Source organism: Emys orbicularis, chromosome 1 (genome assembly GCF_028017835.1).
Source record: "Emys orbicularis isolate rEmyOrb1 chromosome 1, rEmyOrb1.hap1, whole genome shotgun sequence".
NCBI classification, from domain to species: domain Eukaryota; kingdom Metazoa; phylum Chordata; order Testudines; family Emydidae; genus Emys; species Emys orbicularis.
Genome location: NC_088683.1, coordinates 28,320,886 through 28,339,253, shown reverse-complemented (window position 1 = coordinate 28,339,253; position 18,368 = coordinate 28,320,886). Strand labels below are relative to the sequence as shown.

At 40.5% G+C, this 18,368-nt stretch overlaps 1 protein-coding gene across 3 annotated transcripts in view; it reads left to right on the top strand.

Moving 5' to 3' along the window:
- Nucleotides 1-18,368, top strand: part of RELN (reelin) — a 469,941-nt gene that overhangs the window by 115,444 nt on the left and 336,129 nt on the right. For all 3 annotated transcript variants that reach the window (XM_065399319.1, XM_065399303.1, XM_065399311.1), the window contains one exon: nt 11,194-11,329. In XM_065399319.1, the coding sequence (XP_065255391.1) occupies nt 11,194-11,329 (136 nt within the window). The remainder of the gene's footprint in view (nt 1-11,193; nt 11,330-18,368) is intronic.

The window sequence follows — 18,368 nt, the reverse complement described above, 5'->3', positions numbered from 1 at the left end:
GGCCTGTGAAACCAGCAGTGCAGAATGAAGGTGTCAGTCTAATAGATTTTTATAAAGCGAAAGATATAGTAAAAGACAGCATTAGAAAGCCGGTATGCTAAAGAGAGTAAGGATGCATTTAAAAATAGATAGTGGGTGAAGGGCAGATATGCCAAACCCGCGGAAAAAAATGCAGAAATTGGGCTTGTTTTGGGCTTAATTGGCTTGTGAGTTGCTTGTTGGCTAGTTTTTGGCTTGTTGCTTGTTTAGCTTGTTGCTTCTTATTTTTTTATTAGCTCCCAGCAAGCAGGGGCAAGGGGGGGCAAGCAGGGGCAAGGTGCGGAGAGAGTTAGGGATGCACAGTGGACCCACCACAGTCCCAGACTGCATGCCGGAGGGACCTAGTTGGGGTTCTTAGAGCTTGGCTTGTTTTGGCCTTGTTTTGAAATAGGATTAACTTGATTTTTGGCTTATTGTGAAAGTCGGGGTGCTTATTTACCGTGTGAAAGTTGGCAACTGTGGTGAAGGGACCTGGGGAAGTCTTTGAAAAGTGAATTTTCTCTTTTATGACTTCAGTAGTAAGGTAGCTTATTAACATTTTCTATTTATATTAACTCCTGGTCTCTGTTTACTGTTGTTAAATCCATTTGCCTTAGAGCATTTTATGTCAGATTGTTCTCTAAGGAGCACTTACACATCAGCTGTAAATAATTCTCTCATCCTCAGTGACAGTGAGCACCCTTAAACTGCCAATACATTATGTATCAGCATCCCCACAACCCCATCCTTCAACTCACACAGACATCACACATTACACAAGGGATCTCATTCAGTGTTTTGGGGAATTATGCAGATTAGAGGGTATATTCACCTCCCAGTGCACTGGAATTTCTAAATGTGTAACTTCTGTTAAGTTTATTGGGACTTCTATTCATAAATCTGTGAAATGAAAATATTACCCCCAAGCAGATTCTAACAATAGGCCCCTGAGAAAATTTTTAACAATCCTTTAAAAGTAGGACATTAAAAAAAGAGATTAAGTAGAATTTTCAAGGTTTTAGAATAAATTTGTTAAATCTGTATATTATGGGCTCATTCTTGCAAACCCTTCCAAGCAAAATTGCTTACTACTGTAGTCAGTGTGCATGGTCATAAAGCACTACATTTGTAAGTGTATTCACAATCTGGCCCAGTCTAGTTCATGTCTGAATCCCAAATCATGTAATGGATCGGGAGCTGAACTCGTAATAAATTATTGTTTTTATATATATTAAGATAATGTTTATAATTTTATATCCAGTAAAAGATTATAAAGTAGATATTAAAATTCCTGCAACCTGATTCACATGGATGGTCCACCTATGGTGGATTCAGTTACTCTGTCTAGGCCCTGGTTTGTTTCTGGATACCAGAATAGTTAAATGTTTTACTTACAGAGTCAATTAAACTGTTGTCCACTTATTCATCTCTTTCATAAAGTTCATGTTAGCTTATGGGCAATATTTTCCACATTACCACGTGCACTGAAAGGCTTTATTGTTTAATAATGGAGGAGTAATAATAACAGTAAAATAATCCCAAGGCTTCAATGTAAAGCTTGTATATTGATGGGTAGAAGCCTGCATCTGCCAGAATTACTAGTCTATTCTTTTTTCATAATATTTAATAATTTATCAAGTCATGCTGACCCTTAGCTGATTGCAAGAGCCAGGAAGTGCTTTAGAAGTCTGTTACATTCTATCAAACTAGATGTGTGTTTTTTCCCATGAAGCAGCATGTAACCATCCAGAAAAAATCAATCAGCAGCAATGTATTTTAGGTATGAGGGTGCAGTTCACTTAGGGCCGGTCCTGTAACCCTTATTCACTCTGAGTAGCACTTAAGTGAGTAGTTCCATTGATTTTAATGAAAGTACTCACATGCAAAAGGAGGCCCTTATTGTACATTTGGATGTAGTTTTAAAAAAATAGTTTTTAATAGTTTAATAGTTTTTAAAAAAAGGCAACTAAATGTTGATGTTTCCTTACACACATCAGTCCTTTTAGTGAGAACCTTATTAACACCGAATTCTTACATTCTTTTTTTAAATGCATATTTATGTAACAAAAAATTACTCAGGAAGGATTTTAATTTCCTTCCTACTGCGTTATAGAATTATAAAGCAGAGGTTTCTGAATCATGAAAAATGGTTGATAATGATCCAAGGTAATGGGCTGAAATAGTCTTCAGTTGCAGTAATAAACTGGAAATAAAACATTACTTCTTCCATCATAGATAAACAGAGGTCGTATTCAATGAAAAGACATATTTTGTAATAAATACTGTTTCTATGCACTTTGTGTGTACGTTTAAATCTACAATGTCTGATTTTCAATAAATAATTTCCAAAAGAGCCAGGAGAGATTTTGAAGAGCAAGACATGTACAGCATCATTTGTTGATATTTTATAGAATTTTTCATTTTTGTGCCTTTGGCTCCCAAATATGTAATTGAGAAGGAGCACATATACCTGATGCCCAAGGTTCTCAGCTCAGAAGTAACAAGAACACCTAGAGTCTTTCATTTTACATTCTTATCTAATATTAACCTTTTCATTCATTGTCATATTTGGTTTAAATAAAAGCCAAGTCCTAAGCTTTCTGCTATCTGGTGTAGCATATAAAATGCTGTTACAATTTTGATTTATATCTTCAAAATGTTTGGGGAATATGCCAGGAATCTAGGTGTGCAAAAGAAATATTTTTTAAAAAATTTGCTTTTTAGAACTTCGTTTCCAATTGATCAGCATTACATAGTTGACACATATGACTCATGACTAATACAAAGACTTTCCTATGACTTTGTAAATGATGATAGAAGTGCATGTGAATCTCTGTGGGCTCATTAGTGCTCTTTGGGGGTACTCCCCAAACTCCTCAGGACACCAGGGCTTTACTCCTTTATACAGTGCAGCATCCTTCTCCATGTGGGCCACTTGAGGGATTGGGATCCATGCCCTCACTTCCTGCCTTCCCTTTCCTGTTACTATTAGAATGCTACATAGAGCAGGTCGGAAATGTTCAGCAAGCTATATCGGAAAATGGCAATTCACTGGAGCTAAATGTTTTGACAAAGTGCTCACTTCTAGGATCAATAGCTCTGCATTCAAGAGCCTTGCAACCCCTGGATCCATATCTAGAGCTGGGTTTCTGGGGACTGCTAGACGCGCAGCTTTGCAGCAGGGAACTTGCCAGCCCCCAGAGTCCTGGCTAGAGCTGGGTCGTTGGGGATTGCTAGATTCCCAACTTTGCAGCAGGGAGCCTGACAGTCCCTGGCGGGGAGGGGGGTGGGGGAGGCTGTTAAGCAATGGTGTAGCTACAAAGGTGGAAGTGGTGCAGTCACACCAGGACCAACGAGATCATGGGGGCCCAACCAGCAGAGGATGCTTTACCTGTAGGCAGACTAGCAGCCCCCAGCTGGGCTGCCAGGGAAGTGTTCCCAGCCTCTCCCTGGCCCCAGCATGGGTAAGATCATGGCTATGGCTCAGGCACGAAGAGGCTTGGGGCTGCTCCTGGCCATTGCTGGTGCTTTGGGCCCTGTGTGCCCTGCTGGCCGGACAGTTGTTGGGCCCCTGTCCTGGCCATCACCACCACCCTGGACTTGCCCTGCTTCAACATTGAGGAGCTCATCCAGAAAGGTGTGGGAAAGACACACCATACATCACAAACTGGGGTTTGTGATGTATGCTGGGGGCCAGGCAGTGGGACCGGGTCGGGGGTACAGAGTGCGGGAAGCCAGGCAGGCAGGGGGTGTCTGGGTGCCACTGTGGTTGAGCTGAGTGGCTCCCAAGGAAGATTGCCAGGGCAAATTGGGTGCAGGTCCCCAGCCCTGGGGGGTGGAGGATAAGGATGCTGGAGGGAGGAGGACCCCAACTTATTGTACCAGGGCCCTTTGGGGCCTTTTTATACCACTGCGATAAGCTCCCAGTCCTGTGGCACAGAGCCTGCCAGTCTGTGGAGCCCTGACTGAAACCAGGGCTTTGTGGGCTGCTAGGCTACCTGCTCCATAGCAGGGACCAAGCCAGCACCAGGACTCTCTGCTGGATTCATACGCTCCTCGTCATGATGCTGGAGCCTGGAAGTCCTGGGACTGGCTTACAAAGGTCTACTGTTCCAGGGCGGCCCCTTCAGACTGACTGCCCTGGGACCAGGAACCCCACAGCTTCCAGACTCCCAGGTCGCCTAGCTCCCGGGCTTGCCTGCTCAGGGGAGAAGCTCAGGGAGCTAGCTGGTCCAGGAGTTTGGAAGTCCTGGGGTTCCCAGCCTTGGGACAGTCTGGATGGCAGGGCTGCCTTGGAGCCACAGGCCCTGGGAGCCCTGGCAGCAGCTCAGTGAGACTGACTGGAATGTCAGTTTCACATTTTGTTTCAGAAACAGCGTGTTTCAGCGTTTCCAAAACAAAATTTTGGATTCACTGAGAAATTTTGGCAAATTTGGTTTCGTTCCACTGTGGAACAAACCAAAATGTCAAAAACCTGAAATTTCCTGTAGGCTGAAAAATGTACATTTTGGCCTGTGGTAATACTATATGCCCCTGGGGCACAGGGAGGAACGCAGGCACTGCAGTTATGCTTGGCCCTTATGTGAACCATCTAAGCAGGGAAAAGAGTCTTTGCATCTTGCTCCTTCCTCCTCCTCTCCCTCCACACCTCCATGCCCATACGTAAAAGTCAGGCACAGTATATCAGCTTCTTAAATCCTCGTAAGGGTTGGGATTACAAAGAAGAGAAAATTCCTGATTAAAAAAAGTCAAAGGATCTTCTTTTCATATGACTTTTTTAAAAAGTCTTCTACCTGCTAAGTTGGATTTCTTACTGCATCCCTCTTCTATGTGTCTGCCTTTTAGGATATCAGCTCTTTTGTGCAGTGACTGTATTTTTGTGCATTATACAGGGCCAAGCATACAGTTGGCACAAAATAAATAATTTTTAAAATGAGAGAAATTTATACAGGAAAAACAGCTGTTGGGGCTAGAGGGGTGAAACACCTGCAGCTTCTATTGATGGCAATGGCAGTTGCAGGTGCTAAGCACTGCTGGGATTTGTCCTATTCTATTTTGAAGACAAACAAAACTCAGATAAATCTGGAGAGGGGAGAGGGGAACTGGACTGTGGTAGTGTGTGAAAATCCTCAACGATGATTGAGCACACACTGTAACGCAGAAGAGAAAGGGACTTCAGAGAGATGCTAACGACTTTCATGGAAGCAGTACATGGCTTAGAGCTGTGGATGCACAACTGCCACAAACCTTTCAACATTCTTTGATAAACTAGATTCCCTAGGAAACACCTGGTTATTTACAATTCTGGCTGTACAGATTTATACAAGATGGGTGTGGTGACCCGAAGAAGAACTCTGTGAAGCTTGGAAGCTTGTCTCTTCCACCACCAGAAGTTGGTCCTCATTCAGCTTGTCGCTCTCATATCCTGGAACCAACACAGCTACAACACTGCAAACAGATTTATACAGATGGACATACAGATCTTCAACTATTATCTGATGGCTTTTACTTCCTTTGACAATTTTTTTGGATGGATGGATTTTTGCATCTCAGATACATTCTAGCTGGCCAATAGGACATGCTGAGAATATGGTGAATACACGGTGCTTTGGATCAGAACCAAACGCCTTAAAATAAGGAGTGTTCTGTGTCAGAAGTTGTTTGTGGGATGCAGAGAGTCATTCAGTGTTTTTTGAGAACCATTGTATAATTAGTTATTTTTATTTCTAATTTATTGTTTGCAGTGGAAGCCTCCTTTATATTTGTGCTTGTTTATTTTCACCCACTGAGCCAGCATTCTGTTTGGGAAGAGGGTTTCCCACCAGGAGGTGAAATGCTGTTGCTTTTCATAGCAGAGGAACACAAGAACATTGGAGGCAAGTGGGAAATATTCACTGTGCCTTTATTTTCATGAATGTTTAAAATATTTTTTCCAATCCTTTCCACCCCATGTTCATTATTTTCACCACAGTGATTTGTTGTTAAGCTGCAGTAAGACATTTAAGGAAGGGGGTTTATATATCATTTTGCTGAAGTTGCAACATACTGTTGTTGTTTTTTGAATGTTCTGAGGCTGCTGATCTCCCTAATGGAGTTAATCACAGGGAGCACAGATACTGTAAGTAAATAGAATTGGCAATTTATAGAAAGTAGTAGAAATGCTAAAGAATGAATAAAAAAATTTCTGTGGAAAAATTTAATGAGTTGCTTTTTCATTGTTAAGAATTTTTCCAAGTCACTTCAAAGTGGTTCCTTTTAAAAAGAATAAACTTAAACTCTGAGGATGTTGTGTGTGCTTGGTGTACTCTATGCTTTTTCTGACGGCCAAGTGCCTAAAACCCAGGGTCGTCAGTAACCTTCAGGAAGCATCTACAGAAGGAAAGAAGGGACAGGAGCATGTTCCCCAAACTGCTGCTCCTCCCCAACTTGTTGAAGGATGTGCGGTATTAGATCTTTGTCCTCTCCCACTTTCTGATTGGCTTTCGAAGGGAGTGGGGCTTCTGTCCATCTCCACTCTCAGTGCTATTACTCTTTTGACTGAGCCATTTAAAATCTATCGCAGGGGGTTCTCAAACTGGGTTTTGTGACTCCCTCGGGGGTTGCAAGTTTGTTATATGGGGGGGGGGGGTCATGAGCTGTCAGCCTCCGTGCCCAACCCGAGCTTTGCCTCCAGCATTTATAATTTATTTATAATAGTGTTAAATATAAAAAAATGTTTTTAATTTCTAAGGGGAGTCACACTCAAAGGTTTGCTGTGTGAAAGGGGTCACCAATACAAAAGTTTGAGAACCAGTGGTCTATAGCTTACTGCCAGTCAGCCAGTGGAGATCTGCTCCACTTGCAACTGTGCAGTCACGGATCACTGTGCATGTGTGCTACCACCTCCCTAACATCAACTCTAAGGGCCCAATCCTGCACCACTGAAGTTAGTGGGAATTTTAACATGGACTTCATGAGAACAGGAGTTGACCCAAAGAGTGTGGGAATGGGTCAGAGACATGGATTCCCACCCCTGGGCAGGAGGCAAGTAGTTGCATGTGCACAACACAGCCACCCCTAGGGGAAGTTGTCCTCTCAGTGCACCTGTTGCACTCTGCCGTTACAGATTCAAACTGGGTCCGGTGGCTGAAGTTGGAATTGAGTTAAGCCTAATGCCAATGAAAAACATGACTTCTTATGTGGCACAGATCTTGTTTTAATTAAAAATTGAATTACTCTGGTGGTCGATTTCAGATTCACATATTAAAAACATCTATAGAGAAGAAAGGAAAAACTCCACACAAGGGCCAGGTACTTTTAACAAAGTTTAACCACAAATGTATAAGAGCAAGCGTATGCAGAAAGCTCTAACAGCCTGGATATCTCATCAGTAGTGTAACTGTTCGAAAGAACGAGAGACAAGTTCAAAACTGCTAACCAGACTTTCTTTGAAGCTGCCATCTAGTCAGGGGAAAATGTCTCTCACAGCTTGACATCTAGGCTCCAAGAATGTCCACTAAGGCATGGTCTACATCTAAAACTTTGGTTGACCTAGCTATGTCGCTCAGGGGTGTGAAAAATTCATTGTTGGCTATCCCTCGATACAAGGATGATGTCTGCCAGAGGGGAAAAGGTCATTGATGAGATTTAAGATGGCTGAGGAGCCCAATCCGTGCTCTATAGGTTTTTCCACATATATGACAGGTGGTTGCTTGGAGAAAGCACAATGCTGTCCGGGATGCTGTACGCTTTCCTTCCTCCTCTGCCATTTCTCAGCCTTTAGAGCAACGCGATTCCCTTCAAAATGGGCTGAGGCTTCATGTATGATGTGATGCCATTGCAGTCTATTGCCAGCCAGCTCTTCCCAATTCATGGGGTCAGTGCCCCAAAATTCAAACCCCTGAGTGATGTACTTAAGCCATCCTAAGCCTCAATATGACTTCTTCTGTCAACCTAGCTACCACCACTTGAGGGGTGGATTTACTACAGTGACAGAAAAACCCCTTCCATTCCTCTGTAGCAAGTGTATGTCACAGCACTACAGGTGTATAGCTGCAGCACTGCAGGTGTACCACTGTAGTACCTGTAGTGTAGACATAGCCTCGGAGGATAAGGAGGGCTAGGAAACTGAAATGATGTAATTGGCACCTCACCAACTTTTAATTACTGGGAGAGAAGTCCAAAGATAACATTTCAAAGAAGCCTTTGTTTTGAAAGATGCTTTTATCAAGGTCAGTATGGTGAGGGAGATTTTAATGTAAACAGGAAAGGATTGGGGGAAGGTTAAGTGATGGGGAGGAGCACAAGACTCCTCCAAAAGTGGATAAAACCATAAAGTCTTTCTGTCAAAAAGTGTAATTAGCACTTTTTAAAAAATTTGAGAAAATTGCCCAGGGGTCAAAGCGTGTGTGTGTGTGTGTGTGCACAAAAGTGCTAGAATTCTACAGCAAGCCCCATTCATCATACCATTTAACTGAAGATGATCGGAAGTGAATTAAAACCAAATTAGAGCTCAAAAATAATTGTAAATGGGAAATCATCCAATGGAGATTTTTCTAGTGGGATCTCAGAGATCGGTTAAATCTATTTAGCAATGATCTGGAAGAAAAATGTTGCTGGTAAAATTTGCAGATAACACAACAATTGGTGAAGTGGTAAATAACGATAAAGACAGGTCAGTCCTACAATACAATCTGGGTCATTTGGTAAGCTGAGCTCACTTGAACAAGATGCACTTTAATATAGGCAAATGCAAGATCTTACTTCTAGGAACAAAGAAATTAGGTCACACTTACAGGATGGGAGACTGTATTTTGGAAAGCAATGACTCTGACAGAGATTTAGGGGTCATTGTGGGTAAACCAATTGGATGTGAGCTGCCAGTGCCATGTGGTAGCTAAAAACTAATATGGTCCTTGTGTGAATAAGCAGGGATGGAAATAGGGAGGTGTTATTATCACTGTATACCGCATTAGCAAGATCCATATTGGAATACCATGTCCAGTTCTGGTGTCAACACTTTAAAAGGATGTTTTCAAATTGGAAAGCTCTTAGAAAAGAGCTACAATAATAATTTGAGGTCTGGAAAATCTTTTGTTCAGTGAAAGACTAAAGAAGCTCATTTATTTAGTTTATGTAACAGGTAACCTGATGGTATATAAAGTACCTACATGGGGAGAAGATTTCTGATAATCTGTGCCTCTGTGATTGAGGGTGTGTGTTGAGTATTTAATACTCATGTTCACAATCTGGGAGCCTGGTCAATTCCCTGCTGCTTTTAGATGTTGCAATAATGGCCTAAACGATATGTCCCCCCCCACCCCCCCCATCTGTTTCTGGGTAGAAGGTTGTGATTATTTGTTATGGATATACACTTCACTATGATCATCCATGCCTTAGTGTCACCTCTAGATTACTATTCACAGGTTTATTCCTTGAATTTATCTAGAATTTGAAGCTGGTGCAGAATTTGTCAGCCCACTTGTTAAGCTGTGTATCTCACGCTGAGTCATTGTCCATGATCAGCATTAGCTGCCTGTTGCCTCCTGAATGGATTTTAAGGTGTTGGTTTTGATGTACAAAGCCCTAAATGATTTACTTGAGAGACCACTTTTCTCTCCGAACAGTAGTTGCAATCTCTGAAGATAGTCAAGTTGGAGCTCCCTTGATTTAATAAAAACAACGAGGAGTCCGGTGGCACTTTAAAGACTAACAGAGTTATTTGGGCATAAGCTTTCATGGGTAAAAAACTTAGTGGGTTTTTTACCCATGAAAGCTTATGCCCAAATAAATCTGTTAGGCTTTAAAGTGCCATCGGACTCCCAGTTGTTTTTGTGTATACAGACTAACACGGCTACCCCCCGATACTTGGTTTAATAGAGAGGATGCTGCTGGGTATTCTTCACGAAGGTCTTCAGCTTTAAAAATCACTCCAACTCTGGTCCCACATAGCTGGAATCGGTAGGGTATGTTGCAAAGGTCATCTGTTTGCTTTTGAGGAAGATCTAGAATTCTCAGGAAAATGGCAGGGGGGATGTTTGTTTATTTTCTATACTTGGTCATTGTTGGTTGGGTGAGTAAGAGGTTAAGTATAATTGCTAGAGTTGCATTTCATAAGAATTGTACTTCAAAACATTTGTCAAGGAGCCTAGTGCCAGTGGTATCTATTCTTATCAGAACTGAAATAAATAGAACTGAGAATAAATACCAGCTCAGTATAAACATTTTGAAGTATAATCACATAAGATCTAACATGAACATTTTTATACATGAATGTACTGCTGCCATTTGCTTTCCTTTTTAATCAGACTCACAATATGCTTAGTCAATGTGACTGTTTTCTGAGTTGAAGGGTCAATATTTGAAGAAAGTAATGAGAAACAAGGTATTTACTTTTGATAACTACATTATAAAGGACAGTTTAAACATTTACTGTTTAATGTACCATGTAGAAAAGATTAAAGATGTAGTAATTCAACTGAATACGAATGCCTTCAGTTTCAGGGCACAATTCCAGTGACTTCAGATAGCAAGCCCAAAGGTGTTAAAAAATAATGGAACTGTGCACTAATTTGTAAGCAACAATAAAAGGGATCTGAGTAGAAAAAAGGTTGCTGTCTGCTAGTGCTGTTGCTTTGTTTTAGTGATACAATTCTTTTATCTAACGACGAACTACAGTGAATTCCAAAGAGTTGTTTATGTAAGACATCCACATTCAAAAATACATAAAAAGTTGTTGCAACAAAATGAAAATGAATTTAAAGTGATAGAACTCTTATAAAAAGTGTTAAATTTGTTGGTAGAGTTTTTTCCATTCTTTCAAAGATTATGGGCCAGATCCTTAATTTGTGCAAATCTGTGAAGATAATGGTGCAACATCGATTTATACCATCTGAAGATCTGGCCTCCTCCTTTTGGGGAAAAAAAAACAAACCAAATTCAGATAGTGTTACAGTGTCATGAAAAATAATGATTGCAAATTGTTTGGGCCACATTCAAAGAAAGCAGAGGGCAACTCCATTGACACTAGTGGAGTTAACTTTGACTATACCATGGCCTTTTGGTCTTGATTTCCATATTGCCATTCATGAAAGCAAAATGTTGTAGATGTAGATACAGTACATAACACTATTCAAACATTGCAATGAGTCATTGAAATATGCTGCTTTTTATCATACCTTTCTGTCTTTCTCTTAGGAATTATGTCCGATCGCCAGTTTGGAAATCAGTTTATGTGCAGTGTGGTTGCATCTCATGTGAGTCATCTACCAACGACAAATCTCAGTTTCGTTTGGATTGCTCCACCTGCAGGAACAGGCTGTGTGAATTTCATGTAAGTTTGTGGAACAATTATCAAAAACAATATGGTTGTTTTATTGTTGAATGGCTAAATAAATATAATAAATACTAGTTCAGTATAAACATTTTGAAGTATAATCACATAAATCTGCCATGAACATTTTTGTACATGAATATACTATGCTGCCATTCGCTTTCTTTTTAATCAGACTAACAATATGTTTAGTCAATGTGACTGTTGTTTGCAAATAGTTAAACTGTCCAAACTGTCTGCACTATAAACTTGCAAATATAAGGATTATGGGCTCAGTCCTGCAAAGTGTTGAATTCAACAGGAATTAAGAGCACTCAGCATCTTGGAGTTGACCAGCACCTGGCAGAATCAGGCCCTTATACTTTAAGGACTGAAAGAATTAGGTAAATGTTTTCTTACTTCACTTCTCGATGCCTTTTTCCATGTACACATGGTTGGAGGTACCCACTGTTCTTCACCATTCTTTCCAGTCCATAGCGGCTTCGTAGGTCTTGGCGTTCCGGTCCTTTTCTCTTCTAACTTCTCTTGACAGAGTCTTTCCATCATATCCTCAGTCTTCCACATCCTGTCTTGTTGTTGTCTTTTCCCCACGCTTTCTTTGCTTGTCATTCTTTCCCCATTCATATCACATATGCAGCCCACCTCAAATGTGCACTGTCCAGCCTAGCTATCTCTGAGAGTCCCAAGTCCATCTTCTCTCTAATTTTTTCCATGCACACTCTGTCTACCCTCCACTTGCCTGCAATTCTCCTCAGTATATTACGCCTGGAAGAATTCTGTGCCACATGCAGAATTCATTTCCCCCCCGCAGAAAATACATTCTGCCCAAGAAGTGCTGCAATTCTGCCTTTTGCCCACCAGAAGCTGCTATGGCATCAGCAGCATGAATGCAGCTGGCTGTTCTGGCACCACAGCAGCCTCTGGTGGGCAAAAGGTGGAACTGCAGCATTTCTGGGGCCAAATGTATTTTCTGTGGAGAAAAAAAAAATTCTGTGCATGTGCAGAATTCTCCCAGGAGTTGAAGTTCATCACAGCACCCTGCCCACAGACACAGGTTAAGACAGCCACAGTGGGTCATATGGGGCTGCTGGGCGGGGAGACCAGGAGATGCAAAATCTGTGTGGAAGGATGTTCCCTGCTTGATTTTTTTCACCTGTGTATGCTCACATGCAGGTTTCCTGTTGTTTCCTTCCTTCCCCTTTCTGCTTTATGACTCTGTTTACTGCTTAAATACAAATTAATGCAAACACACTCCCCTTTGTTAAGGACAAGCCTGTTTGACCGGTTTGATGCTACATGAGTTTTGAACATACACTTTTAACATCATATGGGGGAACTTCACACACAATGTTGCTATGTATATTTCACCATGATAAGATTGACCAGCAAGTTATGAGTTTTCAAATGATACCTCACAAGGCATACATTCTACAAAGATGAGTATAATAGTATGTATTGTGCAAATACAAGGATGCATTCTGTCACAAGCATATCATCAGCATACATCAGTTTTCTCTGTCTCCATAGCCTAAGTTATCTTATTAATTAACTCCATAGGTAGGATGAAGAGAAGTGGACTCTGCACACTGCCTTGTCTCAATCTCAATGTCACCTCAAAACTCTCTGAAATTCCATGTATTGTTACCATCTTAGCTCTTGACCCTCAATACAGCTCCTCCATCATCTCAATTTCTTGCAGTCCCTCTCCCATCCATTTCTGTACTCCAGACACCAGCTCATGTAGAACCAAGTCATGCTTTCTCAAGAGCAGTTATGTGCAGTGTAGTTGTAGCCATGTCGGCCCTTGGATATTAGCGAGACAAGGTAGGTGAGGTAATATCTTTTATTGGATGAACTTCTGTTGGTGAGAGACAAGCTTTTGCGCCATAGAGAGCTCTTCTCTCCAGGATCTGAAGATACTCCTATCTATCTCATAGAACTGGAAGGGATCCCGAAAGGTCATTGAGTCCAGCCTCCTGCCTTTACTAGCAGGACCAAGTACTGATTTTGCCCCAGATCCCTAGGTGGCCCCCTCAAGGACTGAACTCACAACCTGGGTTTAGCAGGCCAATGCTCAAACCACTGAGCTATCCCTCCCCCCTAGCATCACAGCAAAATGCAAGGTGGAACAGATTGTTTAGCATAAGTAGTTAGCACATATTATAAGGGGACCATTCAAGGTAGAGTGGCCCGTTAATACCTCTGCAGTGAAAGCACAAAAAGAGGGGGTTAGTGGGTTATAGATTGTTGTAATAAGCCATAAATTCAGTGTCTCTGTTCAGGCCATGATTTTTAGTGTCTAGCAAAGTAATGAATTTAAGCTTCCAGGCTCATCTTTTGAAAGTGTGCAGGTTTCCTTTCAGGATGAGGACTGATAGGTCAGATATAGAGTGATCGCTTTGTGCAAAGTGTTCACCCCTGGGTGATAGGGTGTTATGCTCTCCATTTATCATTCTTTCAAACTTCTATCTTACTGCAAATATTGCATGTATAGTACCCTTCCCTTCTTAAAGCCATGTTGTCCTTTCATATATTTTCCTCCACCTTGCACCTTAACCCTTACCTCCAAAACTCTCTCAAGAACTTTAAGAGGCTGATTTAGCAGGATGATGCCCTGATAGATGCTATGATTCTTTGCACAGGCCTTAATCTTTCAAAGAGGGACCATCAGTCCTGTTCTCCAATCATCTGGTATCGTGATGATCCCAGGAAATGCATAAGTGTCTGTGAAGTCACTTTATTCCAGTATTTCTAACTGCCCTGATCATATCAGCAGTTATCTCATCTTCACCAACTGCTTTACCATTCTTCATCTTATTAAGTGCTTTTTCTACTCCTATACAGAGATCAATACCATTTGAGGCTTCTCCGTAATTGTCGGTGATGCTTGCACTCACAGCTCTCTCTTCTTATTTAACAGCCTTTGGAAATACTTTTTCTATACCTCTACCATCTTTTTAGGGTTCATCACTACACAGTTCCCATCTTCCAGACCTAAAAATTTCTCCATATCTTGTGTTTTGTTGTTCTGTTTTTTTGTCTACCCAAAAACCAATATCCTGTCATCTTTCTCCAGGTAACATTTTCCAGTGAAACAAAAATGGGGTGGGGTTCAATTTGTAGGTTCATCCAGGTTTTTGAAAGCCTGGCATTTGAGTAGGAACTGAGTTCTTCTAGCCATTGATCATATTGTGGATGTAAATGATCAACTGATAATTAGTTATCCAGTGACTGTGTATATCACTTTCATATTTCCACTCACTTTGTGTCCATTCTTAATCCTAGGTATTTAGTAAATGACAGCTCTATTTTGATATTGTCCAGATTCCAAGTCTTGACATAAAACAGAATAAACCTATCATACTGAGATATCAGAAAATCTTAATAGCCAACAACTTTATATTTTTTTCTTTTGGGTAATCCAGTTTGCTTACTACATGCAAAAATCCAGGATATTAATTCTCCAACTGATTCTCTCCGATAATTTTGTTTTAAAAGCCTGAGTCATCATTAGGTTATATTGTGCCATATTAAGTGCTGTCAGAGTTGCAAAGCATAACATATCCTCGTATTCTAGCAATGTAATATACTTTTTGAATGTCGCCTAAAAAAAAATTAGAAAAAGCAATTTCCATTCATCCAGCCTAAAGTTTTGGTAAATTCGGTCTCTGAAGGGAAACAAACCTACAGTAGGGTTGGAAATGGAAATATTTCAGGCCTGACTCATTCATAAATCAAATTAAAGCCAGACTGTGCCATAATTATATAGGTGAACAATTCAAATAGTTTGAGGTTTCTAAGGCTTTCTACATGTATGTCTCTTGTCACTCAGAATAGTGGCATCTGTTATGCTAGTCAAAATGAATTGTGCTGTCTGTGTTTTAGATGAGGATTTTTTTCCTTTCCACCACCACTGACAAGCTGCGGGTATCAAAGTTCCACATACTCTTACTGAAATCTTAAGTTGTTCTTATATTTAAAAAAGTGGGTGGGTTGGTTGTTTGGGAACATAAGTGCAGGTGGGTAATGTAATGACTACTGATAGGCTGCTTTTAAAATTTTAGCCTTTAATACTATCCTGTACTAACAATGTGGCATTCTTTCTATTCTTAGGGCACAGTGATCATAGATTGGATGTTAATATATCACAAACTGCAGTGACAGTGAAGATATATGTCCCTATCCTATTTTTTTAACCTCAAATAGTAAATTGGAATCAGAAAGTAGTTAAGATTAATGATGGTGGCCTTTTTGGAATATATACATGCCTCTTTATTTTCATGATTCAACCAGAGATGTTTCCTATAGCACATAGCATTGCACAGCAGCTGTGCATAGTGACTCAAAGGAAATTTACTTTTACGTTATCACAAGTTGTTATTATTATTTATTATTTGTATTATCACCGCTCTTAGGAGCCCTAGTCATGGATGTGGACCCCATTGTGCGAGGCACTGTACAAACAGAACAAAGAGACAGTCCCTGCCTCAAAGAGTTTATAATCTAAATAGACAAGACAGATGCAGGGTGGGGGAAGGGATAGAACACACAGACAAAGTGAACCAATGTCATCTTAATGTCACAGTTTTATTTATTTTTATTTTCTTTGGTTGGATTTAGTTAGCAGGGGATTGGCTAAATGGAAAAAAAATGAAGGGAAGAGAATGAGGGGGACAGGTGCGGAGTGAAGCTGAGGTGAAGAGACTGTGGAGAAAGGGAGGAGTAGGGGAGGGTTGAAGCAGGCAGCTAATCAGCACAGGGCAGAGAAAGTCCTGTCAAAACTTCAGAAAGATATCCAAGAACCGAAGATCCCAGCTTTGGGTGCTTCTGTCCTAGTGGCTGGAGATGCTGGCTGGCTCATCTTTGCAGTTTATGCCCAAGCCCATGTGGCAGGGCAGGGGAGGGGGGAGGCACTGCCTGGGTCCTGGTGCCCCCAGAGTAGGGGGTTTCCTCTGTAAGGTTCTGGGTCCGACAGGGTGCGAGCAGGAGAGGTGGCCTTGACTGGGCCCCATTTTCCTCACTTTTCCCTATTGCAGCAGTCCCTGCTTTGGCTGCTTCTCCCCAACTGGCTAAAGATTCTGGCTACCATTGACAAAATATTGTCACTGCAGTTTTTTGCATTTGTTTAATTTCCATGTTCTAAAAAGTTAACTTAATAAAAGACTTCATAACTAACATAACTTTCATAATAGCTTCAGTATTTCTATTGGCCTCACACACATTCTGCAGGTTCTGTAACAAACACAAAGCAAAAAGTAGTAAGTGGGACATACTGTTGCTACTGTGTCTAGCTTTACTGGAGTACTGTACCACAAAATAATAGCTCCTAAAGAATGGCATGATTTTGCTGCTAGTTGCTACCCTGAAAGATACAGTAACAACAAAATGATTAATTTTTCCTTATTTCTCCTCCTCTCTCTTTAAAAAAATTTAAAAGATCAAGTGTTGCAGAAATAAGAACTGAAAATGTTACATCAAATTTTATGACACTCTTGACAAAATAAATAGATGCCAATATTTACTCAGTTGCAGAAAAGAGTATAAACTCAGATGGCCATATTCAGACAGACATAAGTGAATATGGAACTCTACTGAAATCAATGGATTGCACCCTCTTACACCATATCGGATTTGAAACTAGCTGTGTGAATAATGGATTTTTTTGGTTTACTGGCAATTAAACATAAAAATATTTGGGTCAAAATTTTCAGTGAAACAAAAAGTAAAACAACATTGTGTTTGATCAGGAAAAAAACACATTTCATTTCAATTTCCAGCATTTTTTAAAATAAAAAAAAAGTAAAAAAAAGTTTAAGGAAACTTAAAAACAAAAAGCTATTTTGAATTGAAAAATTAAAATCTTTCTTTTTGAAAATTTCAAAATGAATTTTTTTATTATGAATGTTGTCGTCCCCCCCCAACTGAAATAATTTGGCAAATAGAAAGAAATTGTCAAAATATTTCATTGTCACCGAATCTGCACTTTTCTGTCAAAAAAAAGTTTTGGTCCAAAAATTTACATTTGGAGAGATATAAGTGGAGGTGGAAAGTTCTATTTTCCAATTCAAAACAACCATTTGTTTTGAAGGTTCCCTTTGTATAATGATTCCTCCTCCCAGCTAACTGAAAGTATAGAAACTCTTAATCCAGCTCTAGTCCATGCTGGTGTCTATACTTTGAGTTAGCTGGGAGGAAGAGTCATTATACAAAGAAATCCAGAGCAGGATAAGAAGACGTTTTTTCTTCTTTCTACCCCTATTTTATTTCCTTTCCTTCTCAGATGTTTGTTTCTCTTCTTTTAAAGGATTGCTCATGAAATAATTGTTGGTCCTACCCAAGTCTGGGATTTTCAGGTCATTTATAGGAGTGGTGACTTTCCAAAACATGTTTTTGCTAGCATTTTACATTGAATTCCTTTATTCCTGAACCAGTATTTTGTATAATTTTCACTTTCAAGGACAGCTGGAGGACAGGTTTGTGAAAAACTAAAAGTTACTATAACTGCAGATTTACATTTAAACAAATTTACGGTGGGTTTTCAAAAGCCCTCAGTGCTGGCATAAAACTGTTCCCACTTATACCAATGGGAGTTTTCCCATTGACTTTAATGGGAGCACAGTTAGGCCATCAATGATCACTACTGGAAACCCTACCTTTAATTGTTTATATAAACAGTTAATGTACACCCTAGGGAAGGCACCTCTCCAAGGAAAATGTAAGCAATTTATGTTTCTGAATCATCATCAAACATCCATAGTCTGCTGAACACCACTGCACCAGCCAGACCTACATCGTGTAGTGAAGTTCCCGGATCTGGCTCAACCCTGTGAATCCACGAATCTCTGGGTCAGCCCTATGGGCAGCAACATATAGGAACAGTGCATGCACCCCTTTACCTGTTGATGGAGAGCTTGAGAGCATGGTGTATTGGGGCATTTTTGTCCATCCTTGTGACATGGCTGAAGAGCTTACAATGCTGCTTTTTTAATATAATGAGCGATTGAAGGAAGGCCAGATCTCTGCAAGATTATTACATTTC